Source organism: Megalops cyprinoides, chromosome 2, assembly GCF_013368585.1.
Source record: "Megalops cyprinoides isolate fMegCyp1 chromosome 2, fMegCyp1.pri, whole genome shotgun sequence".
Taxonomy (NCBI): Eukaryota; Metazoa; Chordata; class Actinopteri; order Elopiformes; family Megalopidae; genus Megalops; species Megalops cyprinoides.
The window spans coordinates 13479899-13504753 of record NC_050584.1 but is presented as its reverse complement, the minus strand read 5'-3'; the positions used below and the strand labels follow the sequence as shown (position 1 = coordinate 13504753).

At 44.3% G+C, this 24855-nt stretch overlaps 2 protein-coding genes across 2 annotated transcripts; one reads left to right on the top strand and one right to left on the bottom strand.

Moving 5' to 3' along the window:
• Positions 1–780: 780 nt before the first annotated feature.
• Positions 781–18152, top strand: exoc3 (exocyst complex component 3). Its single transcript, XM_036522833.1, has 13 exons — positions 781–907; positions 2699–2861; positions 5713–5932; positions 10990–11671; positions 13363–13480; positions 14213–14338; positions 14424–14524; positions 14916–15026; positions 15555–15696; positions 16173–16295; positions 16704–16865; positions 17128–17249; positions 17448–18152. Exons 2-13 carry the CDS (start codon positions 2718–2720, stop codon positions 17629–17631), a joined length of 2235 nt encoding a protein of 744 aa, XP_036378726.1. The 5' UTR covers positions 781–907; positions 2699–2717; the 3' UTR covers positions 17632–18152.
• Positions 18153–21362: 3210 nt separating this feature from the next.
• On the bottom strand, positions 21363–24586 carry pigm (phosphatidylinositol glycan anchor biosynthesis, class M). The gene is made up of 5 exons (XM_036555063.1): positions 24371–24586; positions 23174–23718; positions 22243–22501; positions 21874–21975; positions 21363–21638 (listed from the first exon to the last, which is right to left on the bottom strand). The coding sequence occupies exons 1-5, from the start codon at positions 24584–24586 to the stop codon at positions 21471–21473; spliced, it is 1290 nt and encodes a 429-aa protein (XP_036410956.1). The 3' UTR covers positions 21363–21470.
• Positions 24587–24855: the final 269 nt, after the last annotated feature.

Below are 24855 nucleotides of genomic sequence, written 5' to 3'. Positions count from 1 at the left end.
CAAGGGAGAACCATGGAAGACCTGAGAGGAGGAGGGTCTACAGAGCAGTTCCTTGGCCTTGGTAGTGAGTTCAGTGTTGAGAGTGGAAGAGTGTTATATGTTTGTAGTTTGGATGTGTGTGGAGTTTGAGAGGCTTTAAGGGAGAGGGGAAAGTCAGTGCAGGTTAGCACTGAGGGGAGCGGTAGGGATGTGCAGTGACTGAAAGTAATTGTTGGAGTAAATCTTATAAGGCTGTGTTGTAAATATTTGTATTGGTTACAGAGCTTTTGTGTTAAGGAAGCAAACAGTAGGAAATGAAAGACATCAGCACAGCATGTAGGTATGTGGATAGTACTGGGAAGTTGTTTGTCCTGTTGTGTTCACTTTGAGATGTGTTGTTTAAATGATAGTATAAATTTAGAGCTGTTCAGGTGTTTATCGATTTCTGTGAAAGTGTGGAGTTTATTTAAAATTGAATTATTATCTCTCTCTCTGGACTTGATTTATAAATGATTCAGGTGGACCCACTTGTGGTGGGGCTCTGTCGTCAGTGCAGAAAAAGCAATATAGGTGTTGGCTTGCTGATGGTGGATAATACGTAAAGCAGGAATAGGAGGAGACCAAAATTAACCCCTGTAAAATTCCAATGTAACGTGAGGAAAGATTGTAACTGATCATACACGTTGTAACTGGTTGGACAATTCGGAACAGAAACCGTGAAGTTGTGGATAGTTTAAATCAATGAATTCAGATTTCTCTTGACTACAATACCCAGAATTCCGTGCGTCGCTGTTAGGAAGTTGTGCCTGTCAGATGTCCTACTCTGCGCAAGAAACCAATGTTCAGGAAGAGAACTGTCAATATAGCTAAATAATGATATAATATGTAATACAATTAATTAAAAAAGGATAACGGATATTTCATTCAGGTAGGCATATAAGGCATTCCATTTGTGTTTACCTGAAGTACCCAACACCAACAGCAAAATGTTTCCTGAAAGCGCCCCGTCTGGAGTCGCTTGACTAGCTTGCTAGCCAGGGCCTGTATGTTTTTTTTTAAGATAGCTTGGTAGCTCGTTTGCTTTGGACGGTGATTGTCGTGAATACATTTATTTTTCTTCCATTATGGACACAAACATTGCAATATTACACGATGTTGACCGCTAGCTTGCTATCTAATAACGTGTGCACGTATGTTGGGGGATTTATTTTCTGACAGCTAACTCTTCAGCAAGGTTAATGGTGAAGTGTTTGGCTAGCTAGCTAGCCGTAGATTCGGGATTGTGGAACTTTAGGGAAGGGTAGCATTAATTGTATGTAGCTTGCTAACTATGCTGCCTAGCAATCGCAAGCTACGTTGGCGTCCTAGCTGCTGGGACTAGGTAGATATTTGAACTCCCAATTTACTAGTTATTGTTTGCCGTTTTGTTGTAAGTAAACTCTGCGTCTTGCTAGACTGCTATTTCAGATACCCGTAACTAGGTAACTAACTGGATCCACGGCTGTACAAAGCGATACATAAAAGTAACAATGAATATATCATTCAAAGTTCAGACCGGGCCAGCTAGATTGCTGGGGAGCTTTTTGTGTGCAAAACAATGTGGTTTATCACGAGTATCAGTTTAAAGTAGCTGATGCAAAGATTCACTGAAGTTTCTGTCATGGAGGTGCGCTGAGAATAGAACATGATCACGCTGAAAGCAACTCGCACAATGTTTAGATAGGTGGCTCTACGCAGCGTCCGGTCTGATCCAGTACCCGTGAATATGTAGGATGCTAAGTAAGTAAGTGAGTGACTCTTGATATATTGAAAAATCTCTTGCTTTTCGTTACACGTTGGCTTCATGCCTAATTTTTAATCAGTGGTACAAATATAGTGACACAACATTTTATATATATATATATATATATATATATTTAGATATCCGATTGAATGAAATAGATTTGCAATTTGTTAATATCTTCAATCAGAGCTGATTTCCATTGAGAGAACCTTGGAGGATTTATATTTTTATCGCAGAATGGTTTTTCTCATACACATCGATATGCAAACACAACGTGCCACTTCTCATGCCAGTACTTCACAAGAACTGCAAGAGAAACCAGTGCAGCTCAGGGATATGTGTGAAATGAGCATGTTTGTACGCCCAAACCAAGCAGTATTTGGAAGTAGCGGAAGGCTACTGCTTATGGTCGTGCTTAAACATTGTTTAAACGCACTCCAAACGATTTAATTACTAAATGGGGTGGGTATGGTCAGAATTGGTCATGTGGTACATTACTGGTATTCTGGTATGTTTGCTGTTCTCTTCAGAAGTAGTCTATATAATGTTCAAAGCTCTGTTTTTATGAGTTATCTATGTAATACATTGTATGATAATTGATTTAACTATGAAACGTCAGATATCATGCAAACAGTCACGTTATTAATTACAGAGTAAAGCATCACCAATGTGTATTGTAAAGATTACATGCTAATTTAATGTGTTGGCGTGTCTTTGTTTCACTATAACATACATGTGAGACAAAATTTGCATGCAAGCCTTATATATTTTTTTGAATGTAATAAGGATATACATGCAAATGCTCTGAAGAGGTGCAGTCTCACACAACATTGTCATAAACACTTTACAGAATTAACGTTTTTATATTCCTCATTTCCCTCTTACCTATGTAAATATAGCAGCACCAACTAAGATATTGTGGGTGTTTGTGTTGAGTTGAGGGCCTGCCGTCGCCATGGAGGAGACTGATAGGGAGGCTGTTGCCACGGCGGTGCAGAGGGTTGCGGGGATGCTACAGCGGCCAGATCAGCTGGACAAAGTCGAGCAATACCGCCGGAGAGAGGCACGCAAGAAGGCGTCGGTCGAAGCCAGACTAAAGGTAATGTAATCACGGACTGAAAGGTTTCCATATACGCACGTACATACACAAACACACAAGTAACTGTGTTTGAAAGCTGTTTTCAGCTAGTATTAAAAATGCCGTGAACCCTTGTGAACTGTGTGACCCTGAGACTATTTTCGGTGTGAAAAAACCATAGCGGAATCTGTTCCGTTCTTCTCGGCACGGCATAGAGTTTCAGCTTGCGTGACGGCAGTTCTGTCTGAGCCTTTCCCACCCTTTCGTTTTTTCCAACCAAAGATATCTGTGGTAAACACTAAAACCAGGCTGTGTCTGCAGAAAAGTCTATTATACGGTTCCTTCCGAAACTGGAATGCCTCTAAAGTGTAAACAGAAATATAACCATTGGTCATGGCTCTGACAAAGCTGTGGTTATCCAGCAGCACCCACTAGGTAAACAGAGGCCTGTCTTAAAGAGATGAAGAGGAGATTGGCACTTCTCGCTTCAAAACCTAGCAGATCTTCTCTTATTCGGTTATCTACTCGAGGAAAAATTCATTGTTGGTTGTTTTTTGGAATTTGAGGAGGACAGAGATTCTCCTTTCATGGAAATTTACAGCAGTCTGTTTTTTTTTCTGGAAAATTCTGTACTCCTGTCATCAACCTGCGGTCACATGCAGCTAATTGAACTACCTCTTGAGCCTGGCTTGTGGAGTTACTGCGTTCAAGTAGTGTGCAGGTTCATGACCTGTCATTAATCTAGTTGGACACCGAAATCTACATTTGCGGTTTTCACCCGGCACAGAAGAGCAGTATATATTGTATGGGGAAAAAAAGGCGCAAAATTTTGCAATCTTCTTGGAAAAAAACTTCTTTATTTACAAGAATGGCGGTTGTCAGAAATACATCCCAACGCACTCTGGGTTCATCGGAGTCAAAATGAACACCGAGCACTCAGTGGAAGCATTCTTTATACTGATACAGAGCTTTGATCAGGATAGACAATAATTAAATAACCATCAGTTTGAGAATGAGAGTACATGTGTTTAAATACAGGAGGTCTGGTAATTAGATTGTCTTCCTTAGAAAGAACAGCCCTCAATCACCCATCACCGGTTTCTGTCGATCAATTGCCACAACTGATAGCTATGGCCAAAGTGACAATTGAAGTCTGTGAGCAGCACTGTGGTTACAGTAAGGCCATCTAGACAAATGGATACAGGTATTTTGCATACTTAAGTGAGAGGATTTGTGCTCTGTTATCCTGCATTAATTTTATAATCTGAGAGGGTCACCAATGGCTTGGGTAAATGTTAATGGAATGCTGAACACCATCTTCATTTATCACTCTTTTATTATGACTCATTTCATTTCTGAAAATAAACCCTTCCACTAATCTGCTGTCTCTCTCAAATGAGGGCTGGAATACTTCTGAGCATTTCTACACATATGGTATATATTTACGTAACTGTATCCCAAATTTATCCCAACTCTTTGCACTGAGCACTGAAATTAGGCCCATGATGTGTATCGCGTCTGGCATGTTTGCCGCTGAATTTGGCTTGATCACGTGATTAAAACATTTTCGGTTTTCAGTGCAGTGTCATATGGAATGCAGTTCTGCCGTGCATTTGTGTTCCAGCTAGTGTGATTATGAGGGATAATCAGTTTATGCTGGAGTTTGAACGGAATTGTCCGTGCTGAATGCAGTCCAGACATCACATATGTACGATGAAAATGTGGGTTAGATGATGAGAGAGGCCCAGCAAGGCACACACTTTTGCTGGCTAATAATGGGGCTTTAGTGGCTTGTACTTCCAGTGTTGTAGTCACTGCTCATCTCTTTGCTATCAGAGCAGTTTTCTGTCACATCCTTGAACAATTCTGAAAAGCTCTATCTAGGGAAGCTACCAGTGTCAGAGTTACGACTGTATTAGATTCTGAGAGTGAATCTTACTCATTTTCTAGATTTCTAAGTATCACAGTGAAGTGTTGTTTGATAATCTCAGGCTTTGGAAGTATTGTAGTTTGTCTTTGGAATTGGGGAAGAGGACACTGTTAATTAACGGCTCGGTCCTTGAGAAGGTTCAGTGTGAGTGTAGCTTGCACTGTTGCGCAATCAAATGGTTCATAACCTCTGGACCTTGAGGGCCGTAGTGTTGTAGATCCTGTAGGGTTCCTAACGTTATCTACTGCGAGGTTCAGATGGGCTAACAATATAGGTCACGTAAGGAAATATTAGAGCTGGGTCAAGAGGGCAAGGGTGGAATTCCGTTACTAAATGAAGTGAGGGGCTCAGCTGGAATGAAAACAAGTGGACCCTATGTCTTTGAGAGTGACGTTAAGCAGCCGGTTCTGTTAGTTGAAATACATGCAAAAAATTACCGGCATATTCCAAGTAATACTGTGTCACCTTTCTGGCTCTTGTAACTAAAGCAAATCTCTAAGGAGCGTGTCAGTGAATACCTGGGAATGTCCATAGCTTCACAGTTCCCTCTGTGGCCTCCACACTGATTAGTCTCCCCTGAGCTTTGAAGGCTGGAAGGATTTGTGGCGCACACGAAAGGCTCCGATCAATCACAACACCTGAGCCATGATCTTATCTCTTGCAGCTTTTTGAGATTTATGGGGCTAGCACATAATAAATTCTCATATGGCCCTTATTGAATGAGACCAAATATTAAGTAACAAGGTAGAAGCCCTTCCTGGAATTTTTACATGATCTTGTTTCAGTGACATTGCCAGGCACTTAAATCACAATGCCTTGGCACAGACAAGCATCTCTTTAGGGATCCTAGAGTTTAAGGTCTTTAGAGGGATACCTGTCCGTGCCCACAAAGGAAGGGGTTGACTTACAGCACATGAGCACTCCCACCTCTGCCCTGCACAGGCAGCTATCCAGTCCCAGCTGGACGGGGTGCGCACGGGCCTCACCCAGCTCCACAACGCCCTGGTCGACGTCAAGGACATCCAGAACTCGCTGGCGGACGTCAGCAAGGACTGGAGGCAGAGCATCAACACCATCGAGAACCTGAAGGACGTGAAGGACGTGGTGGTGCAGCACAGCCAGCTGGCCTCTGCCGTGGAGAACCTCAAGAACATCTTCTCAGGTACGAGCGCCGTCGGCGTCCATGAGGCATGGCAGACGCCAGAGAGCCCGGATAGGCTTCGCATCGCCAGGCCACAAGCAGCTCGAGTGTGCGTTTCAACAGCGTGCACTAAACATTGTGAACGGACAATGATGACTTAACCAAGACCTCAAAGCAGCTTTCACAAACATGGGTAATGTAGTCAACCACTCCACAGTCAATCGCGCAGGGGCAGGTGGTTGGTTAGCCACTTTGTGTAAACAACGGCCAAGAGAGAAGTGAGGTACTGCAAGTGAGGTACCCAGCACTGAAAAGGGTCATCAAAGTACTGCTGGTGTAGTCTCATAAACAGTACTGCTGGTATTAGCGTTATGTTAATTATGGAGATTATACTTTTATGCATAACGAAGTGCTTGAAGACTTGAAGCAAACAGATGATACGTTTATTGTCACAAATCATCAGTGCCTGGCCGTTAAATATACATGAGGTCTATTTTGTTAGATGTTATGGCGAATGAACGTGATTAAGGACTCATAAGGGGTCATTACTGAAGGGCCCTGAACTGAATTTGGTAAGTGACTAAGCTTCCCCGTGCTCTGTGCGTCACGCCTTAATCTTATTTTAAGTTTCACACTCAGATGGACTTTAAAATTTATGTTTTGAAAGGAGCTGTCACATCCACCTATGTCTGACGCGTCTGCGGTATCTGCCTGCAAACCACTTTAGGTCAGAAGGAGCTTCTGGCTTTTTACGGTGGGGAACAGAGGGGTTATCTTAGATGGGGATTCTGCAGAAACCCTCTAAAGCTCACAGCAAAGTGTCCGTTTTCGTGTGCATCACATCTGTGTGGAATATAGATCAAATATGCAGTTTCAAGTTCCCCAACACAGTAACTGAATTCTGCTGCAAGTGAAGATGTTCAAGCTGGGAAACTGTTTTTGACTACTCCGCGACTTGAAAGTTTCTGTTGTTTATCTGTTTTAGTGATGAAATAATTCACTAGTTTGAAGAATCCCCGTATTAGTGAGACCTGTGCGTGACTGGGTTTAGGGTTTCTCGTCTTTTCTGCTGGTAGTGAAATGTCATGTTAACTCAGATCAGCTCAGTTCCCTTCATGTCGAGTTTTTTTTTTTCTTTCAATGCTTTAGCCGTGGTTTACTTACATACCAGGAAGTCCCAGTGGTGCTAAGCCTTAGATCACACCAGCTAAACAGACACGGGTGGTCACACAAGTGGCAATTACGATGCCAGATACAGAGCCTTGACCCCTGGAAATCCCCTGGAAAAGTGATTACCCTCACAGTAGCTGCTGTAAACTCCTCTGATGTGTAAATGTGAGGAAATACCCTCTGTGAGGCGGAGTGGGTGGGGGTGTCTGGCGTTGTAGCTCTTCCAGACACACACACACACATATACACACACACACACACACAGAGTACTGTAAGTGAGTATGCTATTTCTTTTTAAAAAATATAGTTTTTTTTAATTTCATAATTTCACCTTGACATGCAAGATCACGGGATCCCGTATATGCAAGCCAGCTATGTATGCAGTGTATTGTTTTCTTCTTTGTACTTCCTCATGTAACCCCTCTTCACCACCTCCTCTCCCTCCCGCCGCATTTAACGGACGCAGATACATTCACAGATCACATTCTGGGGTTGGTGCAGCATTGCCCACTGTGCTGTGTACGTCTCCAGCCAGCGTTGTTATAATACATCCACAATGCGTCATCTTAATGCTATCGTAATGTAAAGGTACGCATCAAGAATTCTGCACACTTTCTGCATTTACCACTTAGTTCTTGTTCTAAGTTCTGCCCTGCTCTCTTTTATAACCGTGCACTGGAATGGAAAGGTTGCTATAAATAGGTGGCGGTTATTTAGGACTTTTTATTTTGTATATATAATAAGAATTAAAAAAAAACATAAATATAAAAATTAAATGGAAGACAGCTCTAATGGATTATAAAAATAGAGATAATGCAGTATGCAGACATAGTAATAGACAAAACAAAGTAGACAAACAAGACAAAATAGACAAACAGATGTTTATACTCAGCAGTGTTCATTTGGAACTACTTTGGGTATATACAGAACAAAAGATAGCTGTATATTTTTTGCATAATGTGTTGGTAATTATTTAACGTCATAAATAGAAGACAGTAGGATATTGAATCCCTTCACTGTTGTTATACAGATGATGGATGTTAAGACTTCCAATTTGTCAGCATCTGTTTTTTCTGCGTAGTTTATAATTACTAGTGTCAGCATTTATGATAGTGGTTGAATTAAATTAACATCCTCAGCTCCTCCCAGGGCCTCTGGAGTTCATGCCGTAGAGCTGCAGAAGTTTACTCACCAATGCACCAACAATAACTCTTGAATCTTTGACATTGCCAGAATGTTTAAATCTATCTTAAAACTATTGGATCTGTGTATAGGAGAAGCAAGGGGGACATTTGGGTCAAACCGGTGCACTTTGTACAGAATGTGCAAATGTGGTGGAAGATATCAGACCTAAATTATACCAGTCTGTGGTTATTGTCAGGCACTGTTTTCTGCAACAGAACTTCCCACTTAATCAGTGTATTGAAATGCTTTGGCCTATTTCTGTAGGGAGTCTTCGTGTTCAGTTTCAAATTGCTATTTGACTAATTTAACATGTAGTCCTTCATTCTGTTAGTGAGTCATAGAATTTGGGAAAGCATTGGGAAAGAATTTGATTTCACTCAGGTTCTTATTTGTAAATATGTGAGTTGGGTAGACTGAACGTTCCCATTACATTTGAAAAGTCTTTGAAAAATCTCCCAAATTGTTTATTTCCATGAGTGAGAACCTTTCTGGATTAGATGAATAGATGTAAATAAGTGGTGAGAACATTCATTTTTAAATTTGCCCTGCCAAATTAATCATATAGCGGACCTGCTGACCGCACATATTAGAATAAGAAAGCCACAAATAGTATTAGTGTTACCAGAGGGGAAAAAGCAGAAACGGCAGGCCGTTAATGATATGAGAGCAGGTGAAGAGGCCTAATTTCATGTCAAGGTTAATATCCTGCTAATGCAATTAGGTCTACCCTCTACTGTTGCCTGACAAAGCTTTGAGCCAGTACTTGTTGTACGTCTACTTTGCTTAAGGTGTAAATCTGTTAAGATGGTGGATTTCAATTGTCTGGATACTTCAGACTGACTGTTTTTATTATTTGATTTTAGATAGATGTCACTGCTTTGTAAGATAGTCTCCAAATCTACAAAACTGTTCCCTGATGGAATTAATAAAGAGGTCCAGATTGATACAAGCAGTATAGAATGTATGGCCTCACAACAGACACACTGAAATGACTGACAAAACTTTGTTATTTATATATTTTTTTCCATTGAAAAAATGTTTGACATGATCTGAATATTGATCAGAAGCTCAAAATGATTATACTGCAAATACCTTGTATGCAGTAGCAAATGTGTATTTGTAAATAAATAAAAAAAAAAGGCTGAACTCCATGACTACAAACCTGAATGACTTTTTGTGAACAAACAGGAACCAGTGCTGGTCACTGGCACGCTCAGTGTGAGAGCTGATTGGTTCAACATGGAGGGCTGTGGCTCCAAGTTCTAAAGAATCTCATCCGCAGTGTCCATGTGTCCGGTGTCCATCCCCGCGCCGTCCTTCCATTCCCCTCAGCGAGAGTGCGTGCATTCAAAACAAATTAAATTTTTATTTGTCAGCTTCCCGCTCCCTGCTCGCTGAAGCGAAAATTGCATAAAACTGTAAAATGGGGACAGCAAATACAAACAGATGAAGCCAGGGGTCAGAGCAGGACGCGTGGTACTATGTGAACGCGGTCAGTGTAGTAGATGTGCTCAGATACAGCGTTTCCTTGCTCTGTAAGCTAGCCCTACTGGCGGGTTCCCCAACACACTGCAGTATACACAAACAGAGGAAACTCTCAATTTTTTGAAGGAAAAAAAAACTCAGTCCTGTCCTTTTCTTCATCTAGTGAAACAACACATTTTACATTTGTTAGTATTCTGCTATTGCCACATTCTATGCTTTATTCCTCAGGAATTCTTTTTTTTTTTTGTAAGGGCTTCTTTCATGTGGTGCGTAGTCAAAGTGAGAGGCATCTCTGAGTTTGTGCATATTGCAGCGTGTTGTGGTGAATGTACCAGGAGAGTGCATCCTGTGGGCCAGCTTTACTTACCTTCGTCTGCCCTTTCTACTAGAACCAATGACATCAATGGCAGCCCTGTCATGTAGCATAAATTCAGTCATCCATTAGCCTAGGTGGTCCCTATTACAAATGCAGCACCTCTGGGCTTTTTAGGGGTGATTCTCCAAGACCTTAGTGGAATTGCGTCACAAAGTAGTCGGTGGCAGCCATTAAGATTTAAACAGCTCATTTGGGCAGAAGTGAATAGGACACTGTAAGTGGTCTCATTTGATGGGAAATGTATAAATGCGTAGATCTGAGCAACAGCAGTAGGAGACTTGACAGCCAATGGCAAGCTGCAGTGTTAACAGTCAATTTGACCACACCCCCACCTTGCCTTTGTTGTCAGCCTGCAGATGTGTTATTGGTAAATATTTCATTGCACATTCTGTGTCTTACCTTTCACTGAACAATTGCATGAGCCCACAGGGGATTATCAGTAATACTAATGACTGACATATTTGCTATGGTGTTATGATCACTGAATGAGCTCACTGTTATGCTCGCTGAATATGTTAAAAAAAGCATCAGGGAAGAGAGTGAAATATGGCGTGCTGGCTAAAGTGTGTTGTTTCACTCTCTCCTTCTCTATCCCCCCCCCCCTTCCTTCCCTCCCTCCCACTCCATTTCCCTCCCTCTCCCTGTCTATCCCTACCGACTTCCCCAATGTCAAAAACATGGGGGGAGAAGTTACATTACATTACATTACATTACATTACATATTGGTATTTAGCAGACCCAGAGCGACTTACATAGGTTACAGTTTGTGTGTGTGTGTGTGTGTGTGTGTGTGTGTGTGTGTGTGTGTGTGTGTGTGTGAGTCGGCCTGGCTCATGCGCGTCCGTCTGCGTTGCCTCCGCAGTGCCAGAGATCGTGCAGGAGACGCACGCCCTCATCGAGCAGGCCGAGCTGCTGCAGGCTCACCGCAAGCTGATGGACCTGGAGTGCTCCCGCGACGACCTCATGTACGAGCAGTACCGCATGGACAGCAGGAACGCGCACGACATGAACCTCATCCGCAACTACTTCGGCGACGTGCAGAGCCTGTCGGACGAGCTGGCCAAGCAGCTGTGGATGGTGCTGCAGCGCTCGGTGGTGACGGTGCGCCGCGACCCCACCATGCTGGTGTCGGTGGTGCGCGTCATCGAGCGCGAGGAGAAGATCGACCGCCGCATGCTGGACCGCAAGAAGCAGACGGGCTTCATCCCGCCGGGGCGGCCCAAGCGCTGGAAGGACAGGATGTTCGAGGTGCTGGAGCGCACGGTCAGCACTCGCATCGAGGGCGCGCAGGCCGAGACGCGGGAGCTGGACAAGATGTGGCTGGTGCGGCTGCTGGAGATCACGCGGCGGAACGTGGTGGACGACCTGCTGGTGGTGAAGAACCTGATGGTGCAGTGCTTCCCGCCGCACTACAACACCTTCCGCGTCTTCTTCGACCTCTACCACCGCGCCCTCTCCGCCCGCGTGCAGGAGCTGGCCGCCGAGGAGCTGGAGGCTAACGAGATCGTCTCCCTCCTCACCTGGGTGCTCAACACGTACAAAAGGTACTCAGCCTGACGGCGCGTGCCTTGGTCTCTGTCCCCATGCTCCAGTGTATTCATGCTCCCTACAGTGCTGAGAGAGAGAGACTGCTGCAGGCCCTGACCCAGCCATAGTGTAACTATATAGACCACTGATTCTCAGTCCTGGTCCTGGGGCCCCCTGCTCTGCACGTTTTCCGTGTTTCCCTGCTTTACCTACCTGACTGAACTCATCAGTGGCACTTTTGATTAGCTGAGCACACCTAATTTAATCAAGCAGCAAGGATAGATAGAAGATACGCAGGACAGGGGTGCTCCAGGAGTAGGACTGAGAGACACTGATACAGACACACACAGGTATCAGCAAGCGCTCAGTGTGTAATGCTCTGTGTTATGGGAGGTATAAGTTTTAGCAGTTTTCTCTGTCAGTTGGTGGCCACCATCGAACATGGGGAACTTCACGAGACCACCACTGGCATTCCCCACCAAACTGAATCTGTGAAGCTATTATATCAGTGCGCTTTATGGGTGTAGATACAGACTCATGCTTGTTTTGAACATATGCATGTATGTCAACCGTTATTTGTTGTTTGGGTGTACTGTAGTGTAGTGAAATATTAATTGCTGTGCCTAAATATTGAATGGTAAACATCAACTGATGATATGACAGTAATTAAGTTCCCAGCACAACAGAGCTGGCAGACGTTGAGCCTTTTTTCTGAATGATACTTGTAGAGCAGAGCTATATAAATGTAGGGAGAGCACTCACTCACTCATTCACGCATGTATACACATACACACACACACACACACACACACTCTCCCTCGCTCGGTCACGCACGAGCGCTAAAATGAGCATCAATTAAAGAGAGAGACTAATGCCTTCTAATTATCAAGAGCCCGCTTTGCGTTCCCGCAGTCTCCCGACATGGTGTTAACGCAACAGTACAGCGAAGAGCAATTAACTCAATATTTAAAGATAAACAGTCTCTAGCCGGGCTGCGGGAGGCTTAACATGTGATCCCGGGGAAACAAGTTGGTTTAATCCAATAAATACATACATTACTGTGCATTGCGTGTGCCGGGCTGGATTAGACTGGGAGAGATTAGTGCTCGGCAGCGACCCGGGGGCACCGCTATTTACGTTCAACAATACAAAGAGCAACCACCTGCCTAAGCCATGGGAACTGCCGCTTTGGTTTCTCCCATGATGTTGCAGATTCGCCAGTATGTTCCTGCAGCATGTTTTAAACGCAGTGGAAATTGGAAAAAAAAAAAAACTTTTTGTGCCCACTTTGCCTGCTGATTGGACCAAATTAGGTTTCAGAGGGTGAAAAGCACATGCCCTCATGGATCTTTTCGAAAGGCAGTGGTTGATGGGAGTCCTTCGCAAAGCCGTGGTGTTGTAACTCAATGCCTTCTGCTAGCACTTTGCGGCACCGCGGTGGTGTCTAAACAGGCAGGCCTAGCATTGACACTGAGACATAGCCTTGGCAGGGATATGGCACGGGGAAGGCAGAGAAAGCGATTTGGCGCGGTGGCGGGGGCATAGCGAGAGAGACAGCGGCACCTGGACCGCGGCTCTCCCAGGTGTGGGGGATCAGCGTGTGAGCACACTGAGGGGGGGTTTGACGGGATGTTCTGGCGCTCCGCGGGGCGGGAATTGCTTTCACGCGGCTCTCACAGCGCTTCTCCTGCCCGCTGCTGTGTTCCAGCATAGAGATGATGGGCCACCCTGAGCTCTACGCCGAGTGTGACGTCAGCCAGCTGGAGCCTCTCCTGCCTAAAGAGGTGGTCGATGATCTGCTCAGCAAGTACATCCAGACTTTCACAGTACGTCCCGCCCCAATCCACCCCCTCGAAACCAAATCCCCAGGCGTCACTAACACCCCACAAGAACACGCTGTAATTGTCCCTTCCCTCCACCTGACAGAGAGGACTCCCTGCTGATAGGAAAGGAACAGACAGGTTTAACACAGGCTACTGTTTTAAGACCCTGATAAGCACACATTCAGCCGTTTTTCCAGTGATAAGCACCCGTCCAGTCATTTGTCCGGCGATAAGCATGCATCCAGTCATTTGTTCTGGTGCGTGTAACCTTCACACCAGTGGGTGGTTTTCACTCACCGCCTGCTGCACTCTGCCTGCTGCTAGCTGCAGCCCAGATTAGTGGACACAAGGGCTTTCAGAAATAAGTGTTAGTGAGGGGATAACATCATCTGATCCTGCAGAGATATGATAGCTGGTAACTTCGTGCAGGTGGACACCGAACAGTCCAGGTGTTTAGCTGTGGACTGTGATATCTAGCTATATTGTAGTATATATTATAGCTGTGTGGTATTTTGTATTCTGAGGCTATGGCAAGAAGTGCAAAAGAGATTGTTCACAAATTTGTTGGGTCAATAATAAAATATAGTATAATCATTAGTTTATTTCTGACATTAGTTGGGATATGAAAGGGGATGTGCATGTGCAAGCATGTAGAAAAGCAGGAATGAATTGCACTACATATAAAAGAAGCCTTAACAAGAGGAGATCCCTCATCCTTTCCGTTCCGTTCGCCAGTCCAACATCACAGGCTGGCTCCGCAAGGCCCTGGAGACGGACAAGAAGGACTGGAAGAAGGAAACGGAGCCAGAGGCGGACCAAGATGGCTACTACCAAACCACACTTCCCGCCATTGTGTTCCAGGTAGCCCTTCATTCTCTCTGCCCACCACTCGGGACAGGGCACTCTGGGTTTTTCTGGTGCGCTGACGTTGTGTTCCTCTGCTCAGATGTTCGAACAGAACCTGCAAGTGGCGGCCCAGATCGACGAGACCTTCAAAGAGCAGGTGCTGTTGCTGTGCCTAAAGCAGATGAACTCATTCCTACACAGGTAAGAGTGACCAGTTCAGGGTTATTCTCCAGGAAGATCTCTCTGTTTGCCTAGGCCACATCTGTAGATGTGGATTAAAACAGTGTAGGGATGCTGCTGCTGTTGTAGATGCGTCCCTGATTTGGGTTATTGATTGGAAGAATTTTCGGCCGTTTATTGTGTAGTCGGCTTGTCTCCTCATCTAAATTAAGAGCGACCGTCTGCTTTAAAGTCCTGTTCTCCTCAGTTCTAATCTTTCTGCAGCTTATGGACAATGAGTAAATCCTCTGGCATAGAAACAACAGGATTATATTTAGTGGTTATCAATCTAATGAAGACACAAAAGACTACTCAGACACTGAACATCTTGTACTTCTTCAGATGCTGCAATTTCACGCATGTCTCTATTCAGGTACCGGGAGGAAGCAATCACCTATAAAGAAGATCACTTGAAAGACCGGCAGCTGCCTCAGTGCTACGTTCAGTACATGATCGCCATCATCAACAACTGCCAAACATTTAAGTCAGTTTATCAACTACTGTCTGATCAGAGCTCACTGATAAACTAGAAGAAAATATCAATTCACTGAAGTGATGAACAAATGAATCACTTATTGAAAAAGTAACATGTATTATAGCTCTTAATCTGGGAAGCTCTTATGTATGTTAGGAGCCTCAAATAGTGTTTTAAATATTAATAAATAATGTTCATAAATTAAGGTTGTTGTATTTGTAAGATGAACCCAGTGGAGAATGTGTTGGGCATACCAAACACACATCATGCTATACTTTAAATAATCTTAAGACAGGCTTGCCTTTTTTCCCTTGCTTTCCCAAACCCTCACAGTTTCAGGGAAAGCCTTTGAGCTGCTGACATTTGGTAGCGTCATCCAAAAGCCTCATTTCCAGAAGGGCACCTGATTCCTTGTAATGTTTTTAAAGCTATTAAAGTATGCCATTAACATACAGCCCTCCGTGATGCATTTTAAACAGCGTTACATTGCGCTATGTTACATTACATTACGACAGGCTGCCCCGGTTCTCATTCTAGGGAGTCGATAAACAGCCTAAAGAAGAAGTATTCTCAGAGGGCGGAGCCCACCCCGAACGACGCTGCCATTGAGAAGACGCTGAACGAGGTGGCCAAAGATGGCTGCCAGTTCCTGCTGGACGAAGTCTTCATGGACCTGGAGGTGAGCAGGCGGGCCATGGAAGCGAGGCCGCCCTGTGTGCCCTTTCACCTGTGCCCGTGATGTAAATGCAGAAACGGACATCACCTGACCACGTTCTGGTCCTGTGGGGAGGGCAAGGACAAGATGGCGTAGTTGATAGCAAGTTGCAGCGGCAGGGTTTTAGTTTCCTGAGAGGAAGGGCATTCAGGTCACAGCCATGTTGACAGAATTGTGCTATACGGAAGTGAAGAGGTCACAGCAGTTAACAAGTACCACAGCAGCCTTGTAACAATACTGCATAATGCAGTTTTAAGGCGACTGTTTGAAGGGATTACTTAAAATGCCAGCAGGCTCTTTCATTGGTCAGGTGCCTGAAGCAGGCTGAAGAGGGGAAAAAACATGTCCTGAACAGTACTTTCAGCTGTAGGTAGCACTCCTTTATCCCTTATCCTTAGTAGCACTGTAAATCTAATCTGTTGTCAAACTTCTCATCACAGCAACACCTCAATGAGCTTCTCACCAGGAAATGGCTTACTGGCTCCAACGCAGTGGACACCATCTGTGTGACTGTTGAGGACTACTTCAATGACTTTGCCAAGATTAAGAAGCCATACAATACGGTATGTTTAAAATGAAACGCAGTAACCAAAATCAAACGGTTTCTTTTAAGATCTTCTTTCTGCTGGGAAGGTTTTAATGCAGAACAGTTGGACAGCCCATAGCTGCACTGGAAATTAGCTAAGAAAAGCAGCATTTTGATTCACTTTTAGTCTGTATTCTCCCTCAGCTGTTCAACAAGCCACATTGCACAATTTCGTTGCACCCCCACCGTGCAATGACAGTAAAGTCTATTCTGATTGTGATTCTGAAGCTTTACAGATCGGAGGCTCCCTCGTGCTTGTGTATTTGTGTGTACGTGTGTATGCACACTTAAACTTGTGTCTGTGTGTCTTCCTGTGTATCGTCTGTACACGTGTGCATGCATATACGTTTGTGTGTCTGTGTGTGTGCATATATCGACATTGCAGGAGATGACAAGTGATGCCCACCGCAGAGTGGTGATGGAGTACTTAAAGGCAGTGATGCAGAAGCGCATCTCCTTCAGAAACGCTGAGGAGCGGAAGGAAGGAGCCGACAGAATGATCAAGGAGGCGGAACAGTTCAAGTTCCTCTTCAGGAAGCTGTCCTCTGTACGGGCTCTCACCTTCCTTTTACACGCTCCGAGTTTTCCTCTTCTTCTTTGATTTTTCAGTTCTTTGATGATTTTTCAGTGGTAAATATGTTGTAGTGTATTCTGTGATGTCTACTTATTAACATATTTCCAGAGGCTATTTCCATCTGATATTATATGTCTGGAGATACAAAATTTTCAACCTGACTGCTTGCTGTGTGTGTTATTTATTTTTTTTCTTGTCGAAACGGTTCACTGATAACTTTCCCGTAATCTTCCAGGGTGGAGACACTGACCGGCTGTGTGACAGTATATCTGCCATCGCTGAAGTGTTCAAACTCACTGATCCGACTCTCTTGTACCTGGAAGTGTCCACTTTAGTCTCCAAGTACCCCGATATCAGGTGAACCACTTCCTCAAACCTGTTCAGACTGTGTGCTGCTGTCTGCTTTGTGAATCTCCCATCATTTACCAAAATGTTAAGTGTAAAGTTGTGTATCAGGAGAACAACTCCTGTATGAACCCACGGCATTCTGGGAGAAGAATGCTGAAAGCATCGGTGCACTAACTTAATGTCCGGGCTCCTGCTGTGATATTGCAGGGAGGAGCACATCGTGGCCCTGCTGGCGGTGAGGGGGGATGCCAGTCGGGAGATGAGGCAGATGATCATCGAGACGCTGAACCAGAACAAGCCCTCCGTCGCTGCCAGCACTCAGCCCGTGTTCAAGGACATTGTCATCCCAACATCCATGACCTCCATGGCAGTGCCAAAACTGCTGAAATAACACCAGGGATAAAACCAACACCGCACCCACAACCTGTGATGGCAGCATGTCGCAGTGTTGTTGGAACGGATTGCCTTGTATGCACTTTGAAGGGAGATGACTCCCTGGCCAGGAGCTGAGAGGTGTGAAAATCAGCAATACTTACGGAAAGAGTAAACGGTATAAGGGAATAGTGATTTTTATGTTATTGTACTGATAGCGTGATAACATTTGATACTTGATGTACAGAGAACACTCGGTGTGTCCACCAGCCTTTTTTTCCAGGCGTAATTATGCCACAAACTATGTAGAAATGCATGTTTTTCAGTGAGTTACAACAGAGATACTTACGAATGGTGTAGGGAACTGCTTTTTTACTGATATCGTTAACTTTCGATACTTGATGTAGAGAACACAATGTTTCCTCCAGACTTCATTTACATGTAATCAAGGCTGAAACCTTGTGTAAACGCATGTTTCCCAGTGGTTTACAAGAAAATCACTTCCATGTTGCAAAAAGTCTCCATGATTATCTTATTAAAACAATCCAATCACTTTTGTCTGTTCTTTCTGTGTCTTGTTGAACCTCTCCATCTCTGCTTGGATCTTGAGGAAATCTCTGACCTCTTTTTTTTTTTTTAGAGCTTTTAATATTAATCCCTAGATTAAAAATCAAATTTCAAACAGCAGTCATCTGTTCAAATTTCATAAACTGAAGTACCTGAATGAAAAGATTCTGCAGTTTAATCAAAATCCATTTAAATAGAGATCTCTGTTGAATTCCTTTTGTATACAAAATAATGGCCTGTTTGTTCACTGTCAGGTAATGGAAGTGGTTGGAGTGGGACTGAACATGTATAATGAAATGATGTTATGAAACCAGCAAAACCATGATATGTGTGCAGTATACACCCATCAGCTCCATGTTAAAAAATGAATCAAACCTACGCAGGATGGGAGGATCTCTCGCACAGGGCTAGAACAACTGTTTCAGTTCTTTCATCCATTCTTTTCATTTATTTATTTCTTCTGTTCTAGTTTTGGTCTGAGTTGTACTTTACAGTGTATTTTGACTGATGGACTTCACAAATAATCCTCCCTCCAGAGCAAGTTCTATTTTACTTCATCGTCTCTCTGGGTATGTTCAATCATCAAAGCCAATCACTACTGTGGAAGTACTGTGCTCATTGCTTCTCAGAAGTTCCACAACCTCAAACAGCAGTGTGACTCGGCCTCTCGGGGTACTGTACTTCATTCATTTGGCATGTCAAAATAAAAGGGTGCAGTCACACATCTGCTCAAGTTTTTTTAGCGGAAGGACTTTAATGGGAAGCAAGTTTAAAAGTTTAATCTCCCTCAGCGCGCGATCTTGCGGCACGCTATCCGAGCGCCTGTGACAGCACGGTGCGCACACACAAAGAGGAGGGCACAGTTTTTGGCAACGGCAGTCATGAGTCCGAGCGAAACACTGACACTCCACGACAGCTGTATCAGGGCTTTATCTAGGGAGACCATAATCTGTTTCCAGCACATTGCGTGACCATTCATACCATTTGTTATTATTCTGATACCATTTGCTGCAGCTGGGCACACCCACCGACGTGCCTCATTGGTGCAGATTCCATGAGCAGAGACCATCCCCCTCTCCTGCCCGTTCTGCCCACAGCTAATGGGAAATGGCCACTGTGAGGGCCGGTGCACCCAATTATTCACAGCTACGACAATATTGACAAAGATGTTCGATTTCTTGGTAGCTGGAGCGCGGGGCGGCTGTTGCGCTCGCGCGGCTTTCAGGTGCATTTTCTCAATGGGAGGAGTGCGCTGGGTGTCGGACGTGTGAGGGAGGGGAGGAGGACGGAGCCTTAGCCGTGGGACTCGGAGCTGAGGCATGCAGCACAGCAGCTGACTGGGAAACACAAGCCCCCGGTCTCTCCCTGGGGTCTCCCTCGAGTCGGCCCCAGCCCTGGATTACGCACGCGACGGGGGAGAATGCTTCCCTCCGCCTGCCCTCTGTGGCTCCCATCTAAATGCAACCTAAACCGCGACACTGCTGACACTCTGCTGCTGTTCCGCTCATAGCACCCCGTGTGAGAAAGCAATACACTGCAGCCCCCCCATCCAGTGCCCAAACATGCTTCCAAATTTAAACATATATCTAATTTGCACGGCATCAGTGGGTCTCAACGGAAAAGTATCTCGCAACAGAGCATGGGTCATCTGAGAAACTGCCGATCGCTGTAAGGGGCTGTTTACTGTAGGTTTAAAAGACACATTCTCACCTCCAAATGTTAAGAAAGCATACTGAACCAAACTATTAAAACTAAATTTTAAAGCAAACACATTGCACTCTTTTGGTTGTACTGGTTTCTTACTGTACATGCTGGATGTAGGCCATGGCTTGTACTGTGAAATGTCACGTGCGCAGAGCTGACACCTGGAAAGAAATTTCAAGAATTCACCCTCTGGTGTTTCTTAAGCAACATCTGTAAAAGCTGCATTTCATTACACAAGAAGCAGACTTGGACAGTTGAAATAGAAGGCTGTTCTCCTACAAGTTACTACACAAACAGTTCCTTCTTCAAATGTTAAACTTGGCTCCCCTGGTATTACCCTGCTTTTGGTATTGAGATACTGTTTGTGTCTGTGGTCATTTTGAGCCCAGATCAAATTGGGTGTAACTTTAGCAAGGAGAAATCACTCCTCTGCCACTTCACCGTGTGGCAGGACGATACAGTGCACTTAATACAGCATCTCCAGCTTCCATTTCACCTTGGCCAGAAACCAAAGGCAACAGTGAGATAGTGTAGCAGGCGCTGATACAGTGTGTGTGGGTAGGCCTCCATGGGAAAGCTTGGCAAGCATTAAAACGTGGAAGAAGCAGCTGTAGTTTATTCGAGGTATTTTGCCTTAACAATTCTATTGAAAATATGACATGCATTTGTCTTCGGGGGACTTTTCATTCCTGTGGCTTTGCAGTTTGTCCTTAACTTTTAACAGATTCATGGTATTTCATTACTTGCACAGCAGTATTTGTTCGTATCAGTGAGACCAAATCTCAAAGTGCAATCAACAATAATAAAAGTAAGCCTTATTTATATTCAATGGTTAAAATTCTACACAAACTTCACAGTAGGGCAACTGACCCCATGATTGTTTGTTTTCAAATAGTAGGCTGTTCCCAACAGCAGCAAACTAATTGAGCACTCTTTGTATGTGGGGGGTGGGGGGGGGGTAGATCAGATTTTATTTATTAATATGTATTATTAACCCCCAAAGCATGCTACAGAAAAACTAGCAAGACACTTTATTTCCTGTGTGCTCATGGAGATACATTCCAAGGGTCATCTAAGGATATAGCAGTCATGTTTGCTTGCTTACTTGTTATTGGCTGCCACCCTCTGTCCAATAAAGGAATAACACCATTCAAAATTTCTGTACACAAGGTATATTATGACCTGAACTAGGTATTATATAAATGCAGTTATTTAAATTATAACTTCATAATGTTATATTTCCAGAATGATCCTGAAATGTTATTCATAGGGTTTCAATACACTTTATGTTGAAAAACAGTATGTGTGTCCAATGAAACCAGAGAATTTTCATTTCCCGCAACACAACTGCTTTAAATCTGGATGTTTTTAATTGCAACAACATATTCTCTGACAGATCTCTAGGCCCAGAGTGCAATACCCTATTACAGATTTAATAAGCCCAACATATAAAAATATTATTCCAATATAAAATGCCCGTACATTCCAAGCAAAAATGCCTGTATTGTGTCAATATCAAGGTCCATATGATTCTTAAACCACACATACCAAACCTCTTCAGCAGAAAATGCTACATATTTCTGTAAATTAGTCCAATTTCCCTTTCCGCTGGATGTCTGTTCCTTTGTAATTGGAAATGATCTGTACCAGTATGAATGAGTTAATTCCCAGGAACAGTAAGCCAGCCAGCCAAATTAGTACAAATGTGTCCTGTCCTTCAAATTCCAGATAGTATGCTGGTGCCAACCATATTGCCTGTAAAGCAAAATTGAGAAAACAATGTGTAAAATTTTACATGGCAAAATAATGGAAGTAACATCATAACAATTAGTGCAAACATGCACACAGAGCTAAATTTGTTTGTTCAAATAAATCCATGTTCCACTCAAGTACTTACTGTTTAATTTCTATAATTATGCACTCTCAAACCCCTATAAATTTGGCTCTGCGCGAGGGTCTCATGCGTGAGCAGTAAGCTCTGGCTTCTCACCTGTCCGGCAAACCACAGCAGGAGCAGCCCCACTCCACGCCTGAGTGACATCGAGAGACGAGGCAGAACGAGAGGCAGCAGGCACAGATACCATAGGAAGTACTGCAGCAAACAGGAGTTTCAGAGCGCAAAATGAGTCACTGTCACTGAACCACTGAACGCCAGCAATCAACAGCATCATCCATGAAGCGTAACCATCTGCACTCTCACCGCGCAATGGATGCAACTACTGTGGCTGTATTTTGTGTTGCAATATACTAACTATGGAAACAAACTGTAAATGGGACACATTCGCAATGATCCATACTTCAAAAAGGATTGTGCACAGTGCACAGTGCACAAGTAGCCTGCATTCTGTGATCGCTGTACCTGAGAGGTGCAGACTTTGTTGAAGCTGACGAAGATGGCAGTATGCAGGAAGCAGCAGAGAGGCAGGTCGGAGTGGAAGGCCAGGCTGGTGATCAGAAGCAGGGCCAGCTGAGGCAGGAAGGCAGCTAGGCCCAGCGCCAGACTCCACTCGCTCTCCGCCGTCAGGTACAGCATGTAGAAGTAGGGTGAGAAGTTGTGACGTATGTCACGCCTTGTCAGGTGGTAGAGGTATGTCTCCTGCAGGAATTCCCAGCCATACCTTTTTCCAGAACAAAATGGCACCCGCAAAAAAACAAGCTTTACAGCCCAGCAAACTAATTCACTCTGATTTGAACTCTTGCAATCAAGAAAACTTGCATCCAACTCTTTCCTCACTATGACGTGTTCATTTTGGTGCTTGACATTAGATGGATACCCACAGTTCTGTATAACCTCTAGAGGTTTCTAATGTAGGGGCAAGTCAGTCAATTCGGACACAGTTACTGAATCAGACCTGACACTAACAACAAGTTAAATCTTTTTCCTCAGCACTGATTCTCAATCCTGCTCCTGGGGGCCCCCTGCTCTGCATGTTTTCCATCTTTCCCTGCTCTACCTACCTGACTGAACTCATCTGTGGCACTTCTGATTAGCTGAGCACACCTGATTTAATAAAGAGCATCATTGGAGCAAGGATAGATAGAAGATATGCAGGACAGGGGGGCTCCAGGAAGAGGATTGAGAAACACTCAAAAGCATTTAAAAAACGTTTTAAGTAGAGTAACCCAGGTGAACTATTCTACCCAGGGGTAAAACAAATCTGTTCTATCTGGAATAAGACCAATCATCTGATCTAGTGGCCTAACTAGTACCTCTAAAACAGTGGCACAATTCCTTTGCTGTGGTGATGCAAGCTTAGGCAAGTGAGTTGGTGGGTGCCAGAGGGACTCACATGTGGTAAAACAGCAGGTTGAGCCCAAAGAACACTCCTCCCGCCACGGCCGCGAACTGCAGCAGGTCCCTGTTGAGGAGTCTGCGGACGAGCCTCACCATGCTGCCCCTGTCTCCGCCCCCCGCCCCGCTTGCGCCGGCCTCCTCCCGGGTCTGCAGGGACAGAGCGATGGGGAGGGCGTACGTCGCCGGGTAGATCTTCATGTGGACCGACAGGCCGTAGAGGGCGGCCGCGGCCGGCAGGCGCCTCCCCTCCACGCAGCTGAGCGTGCCGAGGACCAGCGCGGCCAGCACGGACTCGGCGTTCCCCCGGCTCGACACGCCCATGGGCAGCGGGTTGAGCAGCCACAGCGAGCAGTAGCGGCAGGCCGCCTCGCAGCTCAAGCCCCGCCTCCGCAGGACGCCGTGCATCAGGTAGGCCGACATCACGTCGCACGTCACAAACAGAAGCTTCCCGAAAACCGGCGTCAGGTAGATGTTGGGGGTGAGAATCCACGCCAGTAGAGGGGTGTAGCGGTACGTAGCCCTGCGATAGGGTGATGCACCCTGTTTGGGTGCACAGCACAGAACCAGCCAGGTAAGAATAAAGCTTAAAGCTGTACACCCTTTGTCATCACTTAATTATACTGGGGCAATGTAAAACACAGTATAAATACAAAATAACAGAGTATTTTGAATTTATTAAATAAGGGCTTAATTAATATCATACTCAAAAAGATGATTACTCAAATGACATAACATTATCCACAAATATGCACAGGTCATCAGGTTGTGAACTGACAACACAATTATTGAATCTTGAGGGACAACTCATGAACTAAAGTAAAGTATTTAATTGGCTGGATATGAAATTACATTTGGCATTGGAAATGCATAGGTTTGGGGCTTTCAGGGTAAACCTGATTCACCGACATTTGTTTGTATTAATAAATAAAACACACTAGTAGTAGTATAATAGTTCTACACTTGTAGAATAAGTAATATGTTATCCAAGCCATAACACAACAACAAAATAATAACACATTTATCACAACCCCCCGGACCAAGATTTTTACACACCCTACAAATACAATGTTACACTTCGCAAAAAGTAAGAGACAAGTCCCCCGGAGAACACAGTATACATTTTTTCCTGTTAAAAAGAAGACATGTCCATTCAGTAATTCGATTAGAAAAATTAAATTTCATGTGAACCAACCTCTGTAATGAATCTTGAGGCATCTGTGAAGACATGATAGTCGATATCTGTGTATTTTACAACCATTGTTTTGTCTTGATAAATTCCAAAGCCAACCAAAAATATTCGTATCAAAAATGCTAAAGTAAACAACGCACGTTTCCTCAGAAGTCTGGACATCATCCAGTCAATGAACGATGTCCCTCCAGGCTGAGCTGAATGAACTTCTGATTCCATAGCTGGCTAAATGGGTTTTTTTTTAGCAAACTTCCCGACTAACTCTATGAAACAACATTATTTCTGCTAACCAGTCTAGCGTTATTTTGCTCGCAAAGCAAGTGGTTTGTAGACCAACCACGACTTTGAACTTTGCGCTTAATTCATATAGGTAAAGTTAGCTTGTGCCAAACCAGTCTACCACAGCTTGCTAGTTGGCTAGCCACCTAGCCACTGTGGTATAGCTAACTAGTGACAGCTCGCATACTTTCTAATGAAGCGTCGACACA